Below are 17,754 nucleotides of genomic sequence, written 5' to 3'. Positions count from 1 at the left end.
GCTCACCCCAAGGCACCCTTGGAAGTAAGAAGTCAGGAATTATTTAAAGCAAGAAATCTATGAACAAAGAGAGATGAATTAGTCTAAAAGTTCATGTCTCCTTGGAGGGAACTAGAACTTTCTCCCAGAAAATAGGATGATCTTGGGAAAACGTGTTTCTGTTCATACTGAAGTTCTGGCCCATTCGGGGCAGAGATGCCATAGACCTATGATTCTCTGACCTATTAGCAACTGAAAATGGGCTTTCTGTATCTAGTTACTAGTTTATCAAAAAGCCCAGATGTCTAGAACACATGAACCTAGCTGCAGTCAATAAGCACTTGAATTTTCAAGTTTAGTGAGCTACAGATGATAGCTATAGAGTGTATCTGTCACCCTGCTCCTCACTTTATTCACTTTATTCCTCTGACCTCACCTCTTCTCCAGCCATACACAGCTCCTTGCTGTTCCTAGAACATACCAAGCATATTCCCAACTCTTGGCTCTGAGAACTGCTATTCCTATAGACTCCCTACCAAATGCCAACATAGTGTCCTTTGGTCAATCGGGTTCTCAAAGTCAAGAGAAATGTGACCAAATTGGGACCAAATTTACCATCAACTTCAAAATATTTCCTGAGGTAGAAACCATTTAGTTTGAGCAGTAGCAACTGCAACTGCTTTTTGAATTTCACAGTAATACTGCTGCAATCCAAATGTGCATATAATAATGACTATTATAATGAAAAGCAGAGATGACTTCCCATCTCTGTTTGATCTCCAAGAGGCTTAACACAGACAGAAGGCTAATGGAATTATAATTAAGTCTGAAGCTTTGAAAACTAGTTAGAGACAATCCCCCCCCCCCCCCAAGTTAACTTATTGATGCAATATGCCATGCACGCGTGACCACAGGAAGAAAACTCACACACCCGCACACACCAGAACTTGAAGACCAGAGCGTAACTACCCTGTGGAGTCATCCTTATAAGGAAGCCCTCTGTCATCAAAGCCTCTGATGTTGTTCTGTTACAACTCTGCTGTTTGCTAGGAAATGGTTTTCTCCATTTTGAAGGGATCAGTGTGGAAGAGAAAGCCAGAGGGGTATTAGAAAAGGCATTTGCAGAGGATGAGAATCACATATTGTCTTCATAGAATAACAGTGATCTAAAAGTACAGGTTCCCGACTGAGACAGAACTAATTTATATACCAACTCAGAGAATTTATTATGGACCATTTTCCTTTAAACTTGGCATTTAACTTTCTAAGGCTTGGTTTAGAGAACAGGTATCACTATGACTATGGTTTATATATGATATAGTAATTAATAAATAGAGCCCTTAGAGTAAGTTTCAAACATGCTACAATTTTTATATGACATGCTGTCAGCAAACCCAATGTAAGTTCTGTTATTATCCCCATTTTAAAGATGAGGAAACTGAGTCACACAGAAACTCATTTGCCTGAGTTCACTTGGCTAGTAAATCATGGAGCCAGGATTCAACTCCACACTCTCAACCATTCTGTTGGCAATCTCAAGGCATTTTCTGAAGATTAATTAAAAAACAAAACAGAGAATGATCAGCATAATGACTAACAACAACTTATTCATAAACATCAGCCATTTTTATTATTAGCAACATGAATGTGAAATTTATTCCCATATATATGATATAGTAAATATTAAATCCTAACAAATTATTTTGTTCCTTCTTTCATGGCTTTTGCTTAAGAATAATTTATAAGAGTCCAATTTTGTGGCTATAAACAAATTCTAAAAATGCCACTTACAAACCTCTTTATTCATGATGCCCCTTAATCTTCCAGAAACTAAATTTTGTGCAGAATGTAAACAATAATAAAATTAGATTACCATGTTTCTATTGACTTCAGAATATTTGACCACAGATAGATAAACATAGCCTATAAAATGTAGCCTCAAACCATAATTTTATATACATCCACTCCAGTTTAGATATTTCCTGTAAGAAAAGATTTCTTAAAGATACTCTCACTTCATAGAATTATATCTTACTAAATCAAAACTACAAGGAGAAAAAAAATTCAGATAATTTGCTAGTATTCTCAGCTTTGCAGAAATGAGATAATTTAAAATATTCTGATAATATAAATGTGTTATTGAATTAAACTATCATTTGAAAATATGCAAAATACCACTGAATAAACTTTAAACTCGGATAATTCAATCACCTAATTCAAGATTATAATCTGTTATCACCTTGGAAATCTGATATATCAATTCAAAATTACTATTTGAATTGCCATCAGAATTCCTGAAATTCTATTTACAGTGAAAATTCCGATTGCATCTGGTTTTGTGTCACTTCAAGACAAAATTATCAAGACTGGTTTAAGCTTCTTGATTTTTAATCTGAATTTACAATAGAGAAAATTCCCAGTTTGGGAACTCTTAGCTTTACTCACACCTCTTTTTTATCCTTCCCCATTCTCTACCCCCAAAACAACCCCAAATAAACACTCTGAGTAGCAATACAGGAACTGACCAATCCCAGGCTCCCATGGATTTAAGACAACCAGAGAAAACAAAGATGGAAAGAATCCCCGCTTTGCAAACAAGGCCCTAATTAGGTAGGTAAATAAAAATCCTTTTACTGCTAAGGCTCTGAGTCCTTCTGAAGGAAAGGTTTCCAACTACTTCTCACATTTAACCCAAATATCAACACAAAGCCTTCCCCAATAAAGGCTGGAAGATACTCCTCCCTCACATTCCACACTTTGATATTTATCAAAAGAAGCATCACCGCTGAAAGCCTATTTTCTTAAAAATTATGCTTTAAGGATCTAATAAGAAATGTCTATTAAGACAAAGTGTCCAAAACACCAGAGGAAAGAGTTAAAAGAAAGATCACAATTAACTGTTTTCACAACCATTCATTAGTGTCTTCTGGGTTGTTTTGTTTAATAGTAATGAAAATGTTCATTAGTTCATTTGGAAACCTATCACTCCTAATGGTGCTTTTTTCTCATTGCAGGTCAAGCGATCATTTATGTTACTCTTTTACTATTTTTATCTAGCTACTTGTACTTTATGTTTCGAAGATGTATAAGCTGGGTAACACCAATGGTTAATTGCAACAATCATGATTCAGAGAGGTTGCAATATCAAAATGAGAAGAGCTGAAAGTTTTAAAACATTCAAACTATTATAACTGAAGAACATTTACTCTAGGAAATTAAAAAGCTCAGTATATGCGGCTTTAGCTCAGTGCCTTTCCATCTTTATCCCTTAGATGAACCTTGAAAGTAGGCACTAGCCTTTGAGGACAGAACCTACAAACACTGAGTCTTATGATAATTTGGCAGCAGACGTAAGAAGAAACTCAATATTCTCTGCCTCTCCATTCCGTTCCCTTCTTGTTTGTTCTTTAGATGAAGTTATGGTTTTTTGATTCAGGAGATTTTCTTGTTTTCTTTGCCTCATTATAGGGACAAATGGTGGCAGGAAGTGAAAAAATGACTGAGAGAAGACAACCCTACACAGACTCAGGCAACCCCAGCAACTGTGTAAAGTAAATGGAGTTTTGTTGACCTAATTAATTTCAATTGAGCTGAGACTATTTTAAATTGGGCTGCAGAAAATTCACTTAAATCCAAATCAGTGTGTGTGTGTGTGTGTGTGTGTGTGTAACTGGAAATATTTGTGGTAGAGTTAGGGGAGGTGATATTTTCAAGACTTATATTTTAATGAATTTCTTTTTCATTTTTTTCATTCCTCTAAGGCATTGGTAAACACTGCTGTTTTCTAACTAAATAAGATCTTAAGGAATAGGAAAATCTATAATGATCATATATCCCAGGGAAGCTTGCCAGATGTTAATGAATTAACTAATTTTAAGCTTAACTCCTCTAGCAGTGGCTGAAAGGAATGAAACAAGTACACAATGGAACATATAAGTAGCACAATAAATGACTTCACATCTTCACAGCAACCTAAAACTTTATGATATTTTTCAGATCTAAATAGCTTTGTAGCATGGACCATGAAGAAAGTTTGGGGTCCATACTTTCACAGTGTCTGGTGAAATAAAGCTAAACATTTCAGAGGATTGCCAAAAATTCCTTTTGTGCTTTGAATAATTCATACTGATACTTCTAACTTCACTTTCCAACCCTTGCAAATTATGCCAATGAAGAATGCCTGAAAACAGGACAGAGATGAAATACCATGTATTTTTTTTTTAAAAAAAAATCAGGTCTAAAAAATGCATTTAGAAGACATAGAATTTTTTTTAAAGAAAACAAATAATTTCTGATTATTTCCCAGACCAAATGGTTCAGAGATCCTACAAATACCTAAAATATTGTATTCTTTCAACCTTATTTTGGTTATGCAAAAATCTCACAAAACACAGCATCCCTGAATATGAATGTGATATCAAGCTCTGAAATATAAATATTCAGAAATATATTAGCACTAGTCACACCACACCTCATTCACACAAAGCCATCCTCAAACACATACTCTGCTTCAATACAGGGTGTTTCTTATTTGTAGATGACTTGCCAATAACATGTTGAGAAAATGAAAACTTCTTACTACCGTTTCACTGTTTCATATACAAATAATTAGCTATCAGCATTTAATGATTACTCTTTGGTGTATTCTATTCGGCAAAATAGTTCAACTGCTAAGTCTCCTTAGTTTTAAGTTACTTTAAGTTGTTGTCTTATCTGGCCTTTACAGTAATGGAGTGACTGTCAAAGGCTTGCACCCTTGGCCCTTCTGTGGCTACCCAGCATGCTGGCCCTGGAGTGGGTGTCAGAGCAGGGACCTGCAGTAGGCTGTGTGACTATATCCACAGCCAGTCTGTAGTCCTGCAGGCCTGCTTCCACCTGCAGCCAAATCCCAGAAGGTGTGGAAAGAGGGCTGCTTACTCGCACTCGCTCTATGAAATCTACTTGTTATACACTAGAATTACTTTCCTATAAGTAATTTTTTCTCTTTGACTACTGAAATGGGAAGAAGTTTCAGATAAAAAGACACTTTATTCAGAGATTAATTTTTTTTACTAGATCAGCAAAGTTTCTACTTTTGACAACAACCAGTTTCTATAAGCACTGGAAATAAATATACATACTCTTCAAGAAAAACACAGAACAGTTATATATGAAAACAATTACTGTTGATACACAAATCAAGACATCTTATGTCAGAAATAACTGATTCTATAGTTTATCTTTTACAAATGTCATAGCTTTATAGATCTCAAAAAGTTTCACTAATAAATATTAGCAATAATTTTATAGCATTTACTTTTGTTTATTTTCAAAACTATATGAAAAAAAGATCACCATAGTAGTTTGGAATTGATGGTTAAGGGTTTGTCTATGGATGGAATTGTAACATGGATAATTCATTGGACTTCTAGTGAAACTTATTTTCTAAGTTCATCAACTTTCTGAGGCTTAGTAAAAAATAAATATGCAAAAATATCTGTGAAGAAGTAATTTTTAATAGGCTAAAATAGAAATAAATATGGTGTAATATGTAACATGTCCTATGTGCTGAAATTACAAAAACATGCATAGCACCTAAATGCACATAACAGGTATTGATACATACATATAACCTTGTATATTTAGATTCAGGAATATATGAATTAAAAAGGTGTTTCTGTTCATATAAAACTTACTCCTGTGTTATTTATCCAAAAATAATTTTAAAAGCACTGCTTAAACTTTTAAAAAGTAAATACATTTTATGTACATTTTTCCAAATAAGCCTGCATATTTGGTAAACAATTAAGTATTTCTTTTTTACTTATTTATATTTTAATTGCCAAAGCCACAAGAACACTAGGCATGCCAACTATTTTATTGACCTTTAGAAACAATCCAGTCCAATTTTACAGTTAAGTAAATTTGATTGTATTTAATAACAAAATGGAAAGTAAAATAAAGGAAATGATTCCAAATTTTCATTGCTCATAGAGTAAAACAAAGAAAATTGATAGTGTGCTGTAGACATGATCGACAAGGAGATAAAAATAAACTCCCAGGTTCAAAATGTCATGCATACACATACGTATAAGATGTGTGCGCATATATATGCATCTATGTAAAATAAAGCCAGTCTGTAATATAACCGTAACTAGTAACATCCAGCAGCTAACTAATGAGGACTACTGATTCATAAGCCAAATTACCTAAAGGGAAAATAGAACAGCAGTATAACAGATTTGACAACTGAAATCACAACCACCTAATAATGAAGCGTATACTGAGGAAGAAACAAGGTGCAAAGCAAACAGTGAGAAGGCAGACACTCACCTTCGGTGCCATTGGGAGTCATGGAATTACTATTTATATGAGAGTTATCGAGTTTGGGGCCACTGGGGGATTCACTACTACCACTCAGACGGCTATTCGGGCTGGTTAGATCCTGCATTTCCATAGACCTAAAGACAAGAAGCCTTCCATTTGACAGATGTACCAAATTCATAACACTGCTATTTAATGTGCTAACGACTTGACACCTTCTTTGAAACACACTCACACAAAAGTCCCATTGTATCTCTTTTCTTAGACTCAAAATAGTTAATTCTGCATTTTTACTTCAGTCATTTTCACTACCTGCACTATTAAAACATGTCACTTACTCTACCTATCCAGCCCAACATTCACAAAAATTCCTCTTTGGAACTTTACATATTGTTTCAAGTCATAAGGTCTAATGCTACACAGTGACATCTATTTTCATTTTTAAAAAATGTAGTCATGGTTTTCTTTTTATATTTAAAAAAAAAAAATCCCCGAAGGCATTTTTCCCCCCTAAAACAGAGAGGAAACTATGTAAACAAGTGTAATAGAAAAAAAAATCACTTTTCTATTCAATCTGTTTCATCTAATAAATTAGCACTAGGTACTTCCTTATAATTTACCACCCAATTGTAATTTAATGGGTCTCCAAACCAAATAAAACACTTGAAACCTATAGTCTAGTGACAGGGAATGAGATAGTCCTGATGCATGTGTTTACTCTGGCAAACTACTTAATTGTTCCTCTGTTTCCCTTGAAACAAATGCAGCATTAAAACATTATGATGTCGGCTCACTTGTTTGCTTTGTGGATTACATACAGCGTGCCCAATTGAAAAAGGATAAGGCCAACATACAGTGAGTCCCTATGAGCATTAGCACTTGGAATACCTCAGCTGTCACTGAGGGAAATAAGGACAATTCTACTTCAATGCTACAATTCTGCCTATAATGCTGCACTTTTTACTATATGAAAACAAGCCAGTCCCTTCTGAAAGGTCTCAGACTCAGCATGTACTTATTCTGAAGAGGTCCAAAAGTCAATTTCAGAGCTAGATTTATAATTAATACTTTCATTAATGAAGAGAAGAGAGGACTTACTTACAGTCACTCAAAACACATTCATATACTGTTTTCTGACAGCTATGTTTTAAATATCTCAGGCTCACATTCCCTTCATTTTAAACTTTATGTGCTTTTCTAAAAAATAAATAAGGGAGGAGGTTTAATGTTCTATATATGAAGCTCTTCATCCCCAACAGATCAATAAAAGGTATAGTCATTTTAATTGAGTGGCTGTACTTAAAGTGACTGTCGATATCAGTTTTTCAAACATCTTTAACATGAGCCATTTTACTTCTCAAATAGATCTTTACTTCCTCAGGTCTTGAAATCAAACTGGAAATGGTTTCAAGTGCAGTTTTTCTCTCCCAATTCCCATTTCACATTCAGTTTTCCTAACACCAGAAAATATCCCATAATCATTTTTAAACCAAGGCTCCTATTCCTGTCCCACACACTTAGGCATTTTTTTTTTAACAAGCACACACACATAAATTGTTAAGTAATTGCCAACTGAGGCTGTTGCTATTAATAGAAATAATTAAGAAATACTAGACAAAAATAGGTCTGGGTCACAGAAAGGTAATCTACAAAAATGTCAAATATCAACAATATCCTTACCTGCAACTTGAGGAAACAGCAACATCTGAACTGGTTTGAGATGTTTGCACCTGTGGTCAGGGGTAAGAAATTAGAAGCTGTTGTTATTGAGCTTCAGTGTCAGCTCTTAATTATACAGAGCACATGGCAGAGACCGACAATGCTCTCTTTTAACCAAAAGAGAAAAAAGAGGATACTGCTGCAGTGAAAGGCATATTGTCTTTAAGTTGAAGTCTCAACTGTTGTTTCCTCCTGCAGGTCTATCCTCCTCCTCCCCTTGTCAGGGGGGAAGGCAGCCAAATGACGGGATAGTGATTCATCACTGGCCTATGACAGCTGCAAACGGGATTACCCCTCCCCCAATCAACATGCAAAGCAGCCTTGCTCAGGCAGCTTGGAAAAGGTGCTTGGAAAAAAAAAAAAAAATAGCTATTAACAAAATGAGTGCGTTCAGCAGCAGCAGTTCAAGCAATAATCCCCCAGCATCCTCAGAACCTCTTTCAACCTCTGTTATCACCAACTGAAACACAGCTCCCGCCCACCCCTTTGACTCCTGACAATATCTTATCCTTATCTCGATGATTTGCTCCCACATTTACTATTTGTTATTTAACGTTTACTAAAACAGCTCCTGGGCACTTTTCAGGCAAAAGGATTAGGGGTAAATGTCAAAAGCAAGTTTTCATACCCAAAGTCACAGCACTGAACAATGTGCTTGTTTACCCATTCCAAATTAAAAGTCAATGAGTGCTTATGCAGCTATGCCCTACAACATACCAAAGTGGTCAGATTTTTTTTTTTTTTTTTTTTTTTTTTTTTTTTTGTGAGGGGTGGGGATGGCTAATTTTCTGTCTTCTAGACTAAAAAAGAGACTGGTAGTCGAAAAATCAATTTAATGTCCCAGTTAAGCCAGCTCCTTAGTCTCTTTTGTTTCTAGATGAATCTGTATTTGGGGACTTCACTGAACAACTAACTTCACTACTGTGCTGGTTTTAATAGTCACTGCCCTACTGCCAGAGGCAGCTCTAACTGCCAGCAGGTGACAAAGCTCAGGTGAGCTAGGCTGCTGCTGGCTTCCAAGCTCAGCCTAACAAGTAGGCAGGCAGGAAAGAGCATTCTGCATAATGTTTAAATGGCTCAGAATTCCAAATCTTTGATGTGCATTTTCATTCAACCTGAACTGACATCAATTAGGGACACAGAACAAAGATGAGAACTGAAGCATCTCAAATGACATTAAAGTTATCCAACCAAACATCTTCTGTTGAGTCCTGTTATTTTTTAAATTATGATTTATGAAATTAAGACACTATCTTGCTGGCAAGAATAAAGCATCTTAAGGTCTAAATATCTTGGTATGGAGTTATGTGAAATTTCTAGGTATGATTTCTAGAATATGTGCAAGACAAAAAACAATTGTTAAAAGATGCTTGAGTGTTAAGTAGAAATGGCATCTTATGCCTGCAGATGTGCCTTTCTATGATGACAGATTTCTGCAATTTTTGTTAAAATTAATGTTCTCACACAAGATTAAATGGTTTCTTTCAGAAACTGGAACAATATACCTCAAGGATAAATTCCCTTTTTCTCCCCCCCCCCCACCACTTTAATACACCTGGAATAAATTATAGGTGAGAACTAACTTAGTTTAAGAACTCTCTTGGCTTAATTATGTGAGAGTATGTAAGCACACTTTCTATTAAATGTTAAAATCCATTTGCATTTTAACATTAGCTAGAAAGCATAGTCTTGGAAATATAATTTTAGTTTTCACTGTGTACTTTGAAAGTTTGCTTATATTTGAAGTTTAACCTATCATATCTAAATTTAAAAGTCAAAACTGTTGTTAATAAAAACAATTTCAAGAATTGTTCTAACACATTTCCTCATTGAAAAAAAAAATTGCATTTCACAACACATTTCTTTTATGCTGGTGCAACCCAGTCTCTACTGTACTTTCATACATTACAATTTTTGAAAGTCCACAGCCATGATCTTCATTTCATTAAGTATAGTTCAGATATATTCTTTTGTGTCTCAAGGATTATTTAAACCATGTGTTGTGTGTTACTGTATTTAAAAATGACTCTTTAATCAAAATAACTTTAAAACAACTAATCCTCACTTAGGCTGGTCAGCTGAATCCACATCGTGGTCCAGGAAAAATAAATCTACTCTCAAGAATGCGAATGCAGACAACAATTAGACACAGATGTGAGCAAAATTAGTTACAGTTTACAAAATGCTACACTTCACATGCTTTTAGTTTTTTATGTGTAGTACAAGATTACAGTTCATAAGGAAACATTCTTATAATGACTTATCTAAAAAGCACACCTATTTCTGATTGGTGTTGATTTTCTCTCATGTTTAACAATGTCTAAGGAGATTTCTGTATTTTAAAGGTCTCAAACCATAATGTGTTTCAAAAATAATTAACTAGGGATATTTTCGTTCAAAAGAGAAAAAATATTTCCACAGAAGTGCTGGTAAGCATTCAGTAAGCTCACATTTTCTGCTTTACACTCATAAACTTAATATTTCTTGTCATATCCTAATCTGGTATTTTTAATTCAATTGCTTCTATGAGTGCAGAAATATTTCCCATTGCATTATAAATGGCCATCTTACATTACAATGAAGTCATTTCACTTTAATGCTTTTAAAAACTCTTCGTATAGAATACACATAGTAGCACACTCACAGAGCTGTGGAAATACCAAGAAAAGATAGCAGAACTCCTTAGAATTTAAATTCAAAGATCCTCAACTAGTAACTTTGACTTCTGATTAGTTAATGAGGTCTTTTAAGTTTGCCTTTTTTTCTAATTAAATTTATAATTCTTCACAGATGTAACTTTTGTTGATGTTCAATTTGTCTCTCTCATTTTGTTAAACCTCACATAGTACTTCTCCAATCCATTGAAGAGCCACATTAAATCTGTTAATACCATGCTCTTCAGCCCCAGAAATTATTTCCAGAAGGCAAACTTGCTTTGAGAGATCATCAAACAAGACTTAAGGTACACATTTTATCACATTTTCCCTACCACAGAGCTCAGGATGCAGAGCAAAATTCATGACTTTTGCACTGTTTATTATACTTTGCTAAATTACAAATCAAAAGCATCTGACAGAAGATCATGTATGAAGCCAAAAAGTTAATAATGTTCTGTGAAAAGTAAACTGTAAATGGAAAGGGATTCTAAATCTCAGCATCACACAGCAAATAAAATGTAGGTACTTGTCCAAATTATGGGTTTTCCATAGGGTTTTTTTTTTTTTTGCTTGCTAGAAGCAATTTTTATAAAATGACTATAATTTAAAACTTTCTTTTCAAACTGAAAAGAAATTTTCAAAGTGAAAGTACTGAACTTATCTAAATAAATAGAATTGGCAGGCGAGCTAGTTTTGTCCAACCACAGATCAACCTGAGTACTCCCAAATTTGAAAGACAATGGCAATTTTCTAATCAGAATGTATGTTATAGAGATATAAAAAAGTACCTTAGCCATAAATCTGATTTTTAAACAGAATATATTCCTGCTAAAATTTCTCCTTAATCAATATCTCCAACTGTGGTATTAGTGTTGTAATAAAATCCTCAATATTTTAAAGAAAAATCTAACCCTAAAACTGAAATGAAGTTGTAGGGAGAGACATAAAATATAATGTTAAAATGTCAACATTATATTTTCTTCTTTATCGAAAACTCCATAAAGTAAATGCCTTAATGCTTTACTGATTACTGATTATTTAAATATCCTGTATTACTTTTTGCAAAATCTCGTTTAAAGAAAATGAAAGCCCTTATGAAACTAAAACCAAATAAGTATTCAAATCACAGTATTCTACCTATAGCTTTAGAGTATTATTTTTTAAAAAAATAGCAATTATGTAAAATATTGAGCAAAATACTTTTGATAACTGATTAAATAAAAGTGACTTTATTCTCACTGCATGTTTTTCTTTCCAGTGTATTCTTTAAAAAAAAAAAAAAATTCCCCATTCGAATGGAAAGTTTCTTTTGAGAAAATCATTTATCATGTCTGTGAAACTCACATAGCAGTTGACTTCCATTTGGCACTCTAAAAGTGACCAGTGGCTCAATTAGGCTTCTATGTCTGTCACCGGGAAGAATTTTCAAAGATTGAAAATCTATGGTTGCCTGCTCACTTAGTGAACAATTTGGGCCTTAGGCGAATTCAAGTATCAAGGAAATCAAATATCAAATGTTTGATCATACAAAAGCATGACTATTCATGAATGCATGTCCTCAAATCCTAAGCAGTAGGGTAAAGACTCATACAAGCATAAAATAAAACCTACCCTGAAAGACATTATAAAAACAACCCCAAACCTATAAACTATGCTATATACTTAAGTACCAACTTTTTGTACCCCTTTACTATTTTAAGAAATGAAACAAAAATGCTTGTCTAAATTCAATGACAGCTCTGAATTTATTGAATTCTTGCGAATGCTAAACTTAAATGTGTTCAAAAAACTCCCCCAAAGAAATATAAGCCCATGAGTCATTAGCAATTCATATAGTGATTTTGAATGACAAACATTTTAAATGATAAGTAAAAAGTCTTAAGAATCTGAATTTTCAACTCCAAGGTCCATTCAAGTCATATAAAGTGCCCTTCTATGACAAATACATTAATTGGGCAAATGTTTATTGTGATCACCTTTTGAAGATGAGCCTGTTTAATGTAAGGTTTGGGAAATTTGTTTATTGAAGCAAAAAGGATTATTTAAACAGCAAATATCAATTGTTATCTGTTGTCCATTCAAATGTTAAACCTCTCCTCATTTTTTCATATCAACTTAAACTGCATAGGGAAAGTCACCTATGTGTTGTGGTGGATGGATGTGTAACTAACTCAACATCGCGCAATATTTGAGGCTTGTGCAGCAATTCAGAAAAGAGATTCGAAGTAATCTGCTTAGGAGACTGTGGCCTTGCCTACTGATTTCCAGAGATAGCACAAATCGTTGTTAGCAATTAATTTGTAATTACCTCTTAATGATCCTAACCGCTCAGATAATTTGGGGGTTAAGAATTCTACTTTTACGATGGAACCCTGTGGCTCATGAAGTATTAGGTACAAAAAGTGTCATCATTTTCCACATGCCATAATGTTGTTTTTTTTCTTTTAAAACAAAATCCAAACAATCATAAAAGCGCTCCTGTTATCTCGGACTTTGCCCACAGGACAGCTGTTGTCAGTCACTAACAATTTTTCAAACAGTCAGCTTGTACTTACAGCGCTTACATCTGCCGCATCCACCCGTTTAATGTACTCCTCCGCGTTTTCTGGTTTAGCAAGCCTCCATTCCTGACATAGTTGGGCTCCGGGGAGGGACGCGCGAGGGCTCCGCGGCGCTCTCAGCGGAGCCGCGGCGCTCGTGGAAGCGGAGCGCGGGTGCCGGGGAGAGCCCGGCTGCGGGAGAAGGCGCCCGGGCGCTGCTGCAGGCTCGGGCTGCCGAGCGACTGAGCGAAATCGCTGGCCCCAGGAAGAACCCCGCCACAGTGGACGGCAACAGGAAGGCTTACAGTCGGAAGTGGCACTGGAGAGTTTCTACCTCGCCCCAAACTCGGAGCCATCAGCTCCCACCGTTCGGTTGGGTAACAGCTTTGCGCCCTGCGCTCTTTCCCCACCGAACTGCAGCCGCAGATAGCATCTGAGAACTCTAGACAAAGAAACAGCAGAATCTCATCCTTAGATTTGTTTGCGCAGCCTTGTAGGTCTGCCCATGAAGCCTCGGGGCTCTCTCTCTCTCTCTTTCCTCTCTCTCTCTCTCCTCTCTCTCTCTCTCTCTTTTTTTTTTTTTTTTTGTTTTTGCAACGCAAACCACAGCTATTCTCTTGTCCTAACCTTATTGGTTTAAACGCAACAATTGAAAGGAGCACTGCTCTGTCTGACTCAACCTAACTGCTTTAAAAAAAAAATTATTATGTAAATGAACGCGCCCCACGCTATCTGAATAAACAGCTGTGTGAGAATAACTTGTGTGAGACACTGTCAACACACGCACATCTCCTGCCGCAGTAGCTCCCAATTAAGATCTTTGGGGAATAGTTAGTTTACACGTTATCTTTTACACTTTTCCAAAACTTTTTTTTTTTTCAGGCCCTGAAACTTGGGGAATCGATACTTTTCAGATTTTTCCCTCCCTCATGTGCCTACCTACTAACAGGTTTGGCAAAGATAAAAAGTGGAATGGCTGATTCCACTAAGTGGGGAGAGAGAAAGCAAACGTGTAAGCTATTATCACTTTAACAATGAAAGCCTGACTCATGATTCTGCAAGGATTTCTAGGATGGCAAGTCTTCAATGAGCAATTCTTTGGATACGAACCAGACAGTATTTCAGTATTAGTATTTTAAAATTATTTTTGAGAAAAGATTCTTTTCACCTATAACTTTCTTTACAGTCCATTCTTTAAGAAAAAAAAAAAAAAGCAACTCAGAATCTATGTATGATGAGCTGTAAGATTTACCTAAGAGAGTTAAGCTTCAGTTAAGATATCATACTTTATGGAGATAAATGACTTCATTTATAAGATCAATTACTTAATCTTTATGTTGATCCCAAATATTTGAAGAAGGCATCACTTATGTGAACTAATGATTATATTTTAATTTGCCAGCCCTATACCATAATTCAAATACAAATGTTTATTCTGATACTAGTTACTCATCATAATTAATTTGCACTCTAAAATGAAATTTTTATCCCCATTGTAAATTTCTTAAAACTGTTTTGTCACTACAAATAATACTATTCTGTATTTGGAATTTTTATTAAAAATCAAAGTCTCCTTTTTTTTTTAGGCTCTCACCTTGGTATGAAAAGCATTTTAAAAAATCATAGTAACTTTTTAAAAGATCATCAACTAATAAAGCAGATAGTCACAGTCTTACCTTTACTTTGCTAATTTGTACCTGAAAGCACCATTTCAATGCAAACAAAACAAAATGAAAAGTTTATAATGACCAAAATTCAATACAGACTTTAATCCTCTCCATCTCCCTCCCCAAGGATGCCAGTCTAAATTCCTCAGAAAGGAACACATTGTCAAACCTAAGAGACAGCTTAAACTGCAAACTCACCTAGGATTTTATTTTGTATAGTAGCGGCAAGGAATCATGGGCTAGGCATCTACCATATTTGGGAAGCAGATCAAAAAACAGTTGATTGCTATTGGATCTGCTCCTATGCACAGCAGAAATAGAATTATGTTACCACCTACAGGATTAGAAGTATCAGTTATTCAATATGCCACAGTATTTATGCAGAAAACAAAACAGAGTCTGTAATGGAGGTTTCCAGTATTGTCAGATATAATGTAGTGCTACATTAATTCAATCTTTGATATCAAACACCCACACAATGACTGCAATCTGATTTATTACTAAGCTCCATATAATATAAAATTTGAGGTGCTGCTTGGAGGATTAAACCCTGTTTGAAGCCTGCATTCAGCTATTGTACACATGCTTCCTGTAATCTAAAAATTATTTTAGATATACAAGGATATAATACTGTTTTCTGATTCATGAAAGATTATATTGGCAAATCCAGAATACATAAACTACATGAAGTCCAAAGAGGAGAAATATCATGTAAAGTATGGCACCTTTGCATGCAAATTACTTGTCTACATTGCAAATTTATCATATTACATGAGCTTTTATATTGAAATTCATTTTTTATTTATATAACCAAACAAAATGCCATTAAAGAAATGATGCATGTAATTATGAAGAAAATTATAAAAAGCATGATGAATTTAATGTGACCACTAATTGACATGATATAGCTCATGATTCATAATTATGTGACAAAGAGCTTAGTCACTGGCTTAAAGTAATATGCATGTGCATATTGACCACTTTCTAATAGTTCTTTTTCCTAAAGCAAATCAGATGGATTAAAAACAATTTGTGTTTACTCATAAATTTAGTCTGGTAACTACTACTAAATATGAAATATACAATAATTACTATTACATACAACCTGAACCAGAAAAATAAGTTGTTCTATGATAAATAACCCAAATTTAAGACTTACTAAGATCCAGTTTTAAGTGAACAGTTGTTAGCTTCCTATTTCGAAATTCTCACTAACTATAATTATATAACTATATATTCTGAAGGTCCAAACTGTTCCCTAAACACATTCATACAGATTAAAAGAGAACTTAGAAAATTTGCCATTAGTAAAACTAGGTAATAGTAGAAAGCATTACTATCTGATATTTGCTACAGAAATCTCAACATGTAAATACATAAATGAGAGCATTAAAAATTTCCTATATGCCTTTCCCCCAATAAAACAAAAATATACATATAATTTTATCTGGAAAAGGGGAAACTCTGGAAATATTCAGCTACAGTGAAATGTTCAAGTACCCTCAATGAGATACAAAGATTTTTCATATTTGTACCTCCTAGCAGGTTTTATCTGTCAGAACCAGCTGTTGCCTGAATACCTGAGTGGTTATATGGAAGTGTGAAATTTTGATAGAAGTTCTCAGTACTTTTAGATTAGCAGAGAGTTCTAAATAAAGGCATGATCACAAAAATAAATGTCTTTAATTTTTTTTTTTAAAAAAGGGCAGACATAGTGCACTCATCAGAGCAATCTCAAAACTACTTGAGTGAACAAGCTGACTCATCAAATTAAACATAACAAATACACTGAGAAAACAAAGGGTAAAATCCAAAGTGGCTCTTTCCATTTTCCATTCCAGGAAGGACAATAACATTGGTGAATGGTTGTGGCGTTTTCAGTCAAGATATATTTTTCTTCTGCTTGTGTTTATCATGAAATATTTTTAGGATTAAGCATGAATGCTATGGTTCAACTGTTTACTAAATTTCTCTGCTCCTAAAATTCTTAGAGGAGATGATTATTTTTTCAAGAGTAATGATACAGCTAGCTGTAAAGTATAATTAGAACTTCTAGACAGATGCTTTTTCTCCAAAAGCAAAATCTTAGTCATTATTCCTCTTACATTATTAAAATTAATATCTGGAAAGACAAGATTTTGCAATTCAAACTGCTCAAAGTAGAACAGCAAATAAAGTGTTCCATAATCCCATACTTTTAGTCCGTCTGCTACCCGATAAGTTTCTTTTGCTTGTGGTCCATGTGATGGCACTACATTTGTGGCTTCTCTGTGGAACCTTTGAAACTGTCCTGGATGGCTGAGATCTGGATACTTGCTGCCATTTGGAATGGCCATTTTCATGACCTGCGCTTTCCGACTGGCATGAGTACTACAATGAGGATCCTGCTCAGGGTACACTTCTGTTGAAATGCAACCAAGTAAAACATCCTCTATTTATTTTAAGAATGATATTAAATCCACCAAACTAAATGTCTACCTGTATTTTGCTAAATGCTTTCCATTCAAACTCCAACATGAATAGCTTTTAACAGTAAATTTAAGGAGGCAATTACTAACTATTAACTGTACTATGGAAAGTTATTTTCATCAATATTATGGTCTTTATACAGCACAAAATGAAAATAGAACCTATTTCCTGACCTCCTAATAAGTACATTGGTTATTACATATGAATCATAACCATTTATTTATGTAGGGTGGAGAACTTGTTATCCTATGTAGTAATGACTGCCTCTAGGATGTTTTTTAAAAAAATTATTATTCTTAATAGAAACTTTGAGTAGCACTTCTTGAAACTAATAATGATGACAGGGCAGTGGCAGGTTCTTCAGAAAAGGGCATGAGATGATATAAGTACTTTAAGAAAAATATGACACAACAGCTTTTC

At 34.6% G+C, this 17,754-nt stretch overlaps 1 protein-coding gene across 8 annotated transcripts in view; it reads right to left on the bottom strand.

The window, feature by feature from the left end:
- Positions 1 to 17,754, bottom strand: part of Eya1 (EYA transcriptional coactivator and phosphatase 1) — a 315,245-nt gene that overhangs the window by 137,451 nt on the left and 160,040 nt on the right. For 4 of the 8 annotated variants that reach the window (XM_058584409.1, XM_058584408.1, XM_046460578.2 and 1 more), the window contains exons 3-4: positions 7,963 to 8,012; positions 6,292 to 6,419 (exon numbers count right to left, since the gene is read on the bottom strand). The exons of 1 other annotated variant lie outside the window; for it this stretch is intronic. In XM_058584409.1, the coding sequence (XP_058440392.1) occupies positions 6,292 to 6,419; positions 7,963 to 8,012 (178 nt within the window). Of the gene's footprint in view, positions 1 to 6,291; positions 6,420 to 7,962; positions 8,013 to 13,213; positions 13,499 to 17,754 lie in introns of those variants that run through there. 3 more of the 8 variants (XM_046460582.2, XM_046460579.2, XM_058584410.1) reach the window with 3 other exon arrangements.

This window comes from Marmota monax, unplaced genomic scaffold, assembly GCF_021218885.2.
Source record: "Marmota monax isolate L192 unplaced genomic scaffold, Marmota_monax_Labrador192_F-V1.1 WCK01_AAM20220418_F8-fsc00063, whole genome shotgun sequence".
Taxonomy (NCBI): Eukaryota; Metazoa; Chordata; class Mammalia; order Rodentia; family Sciuridae; genus Marmota; species Marmota monax.
The sequence above is the reverse complement of the archived record's forward strand: the minus strand, read 5'-3'. Positions and strand labels throughout refer to the sequence as shown.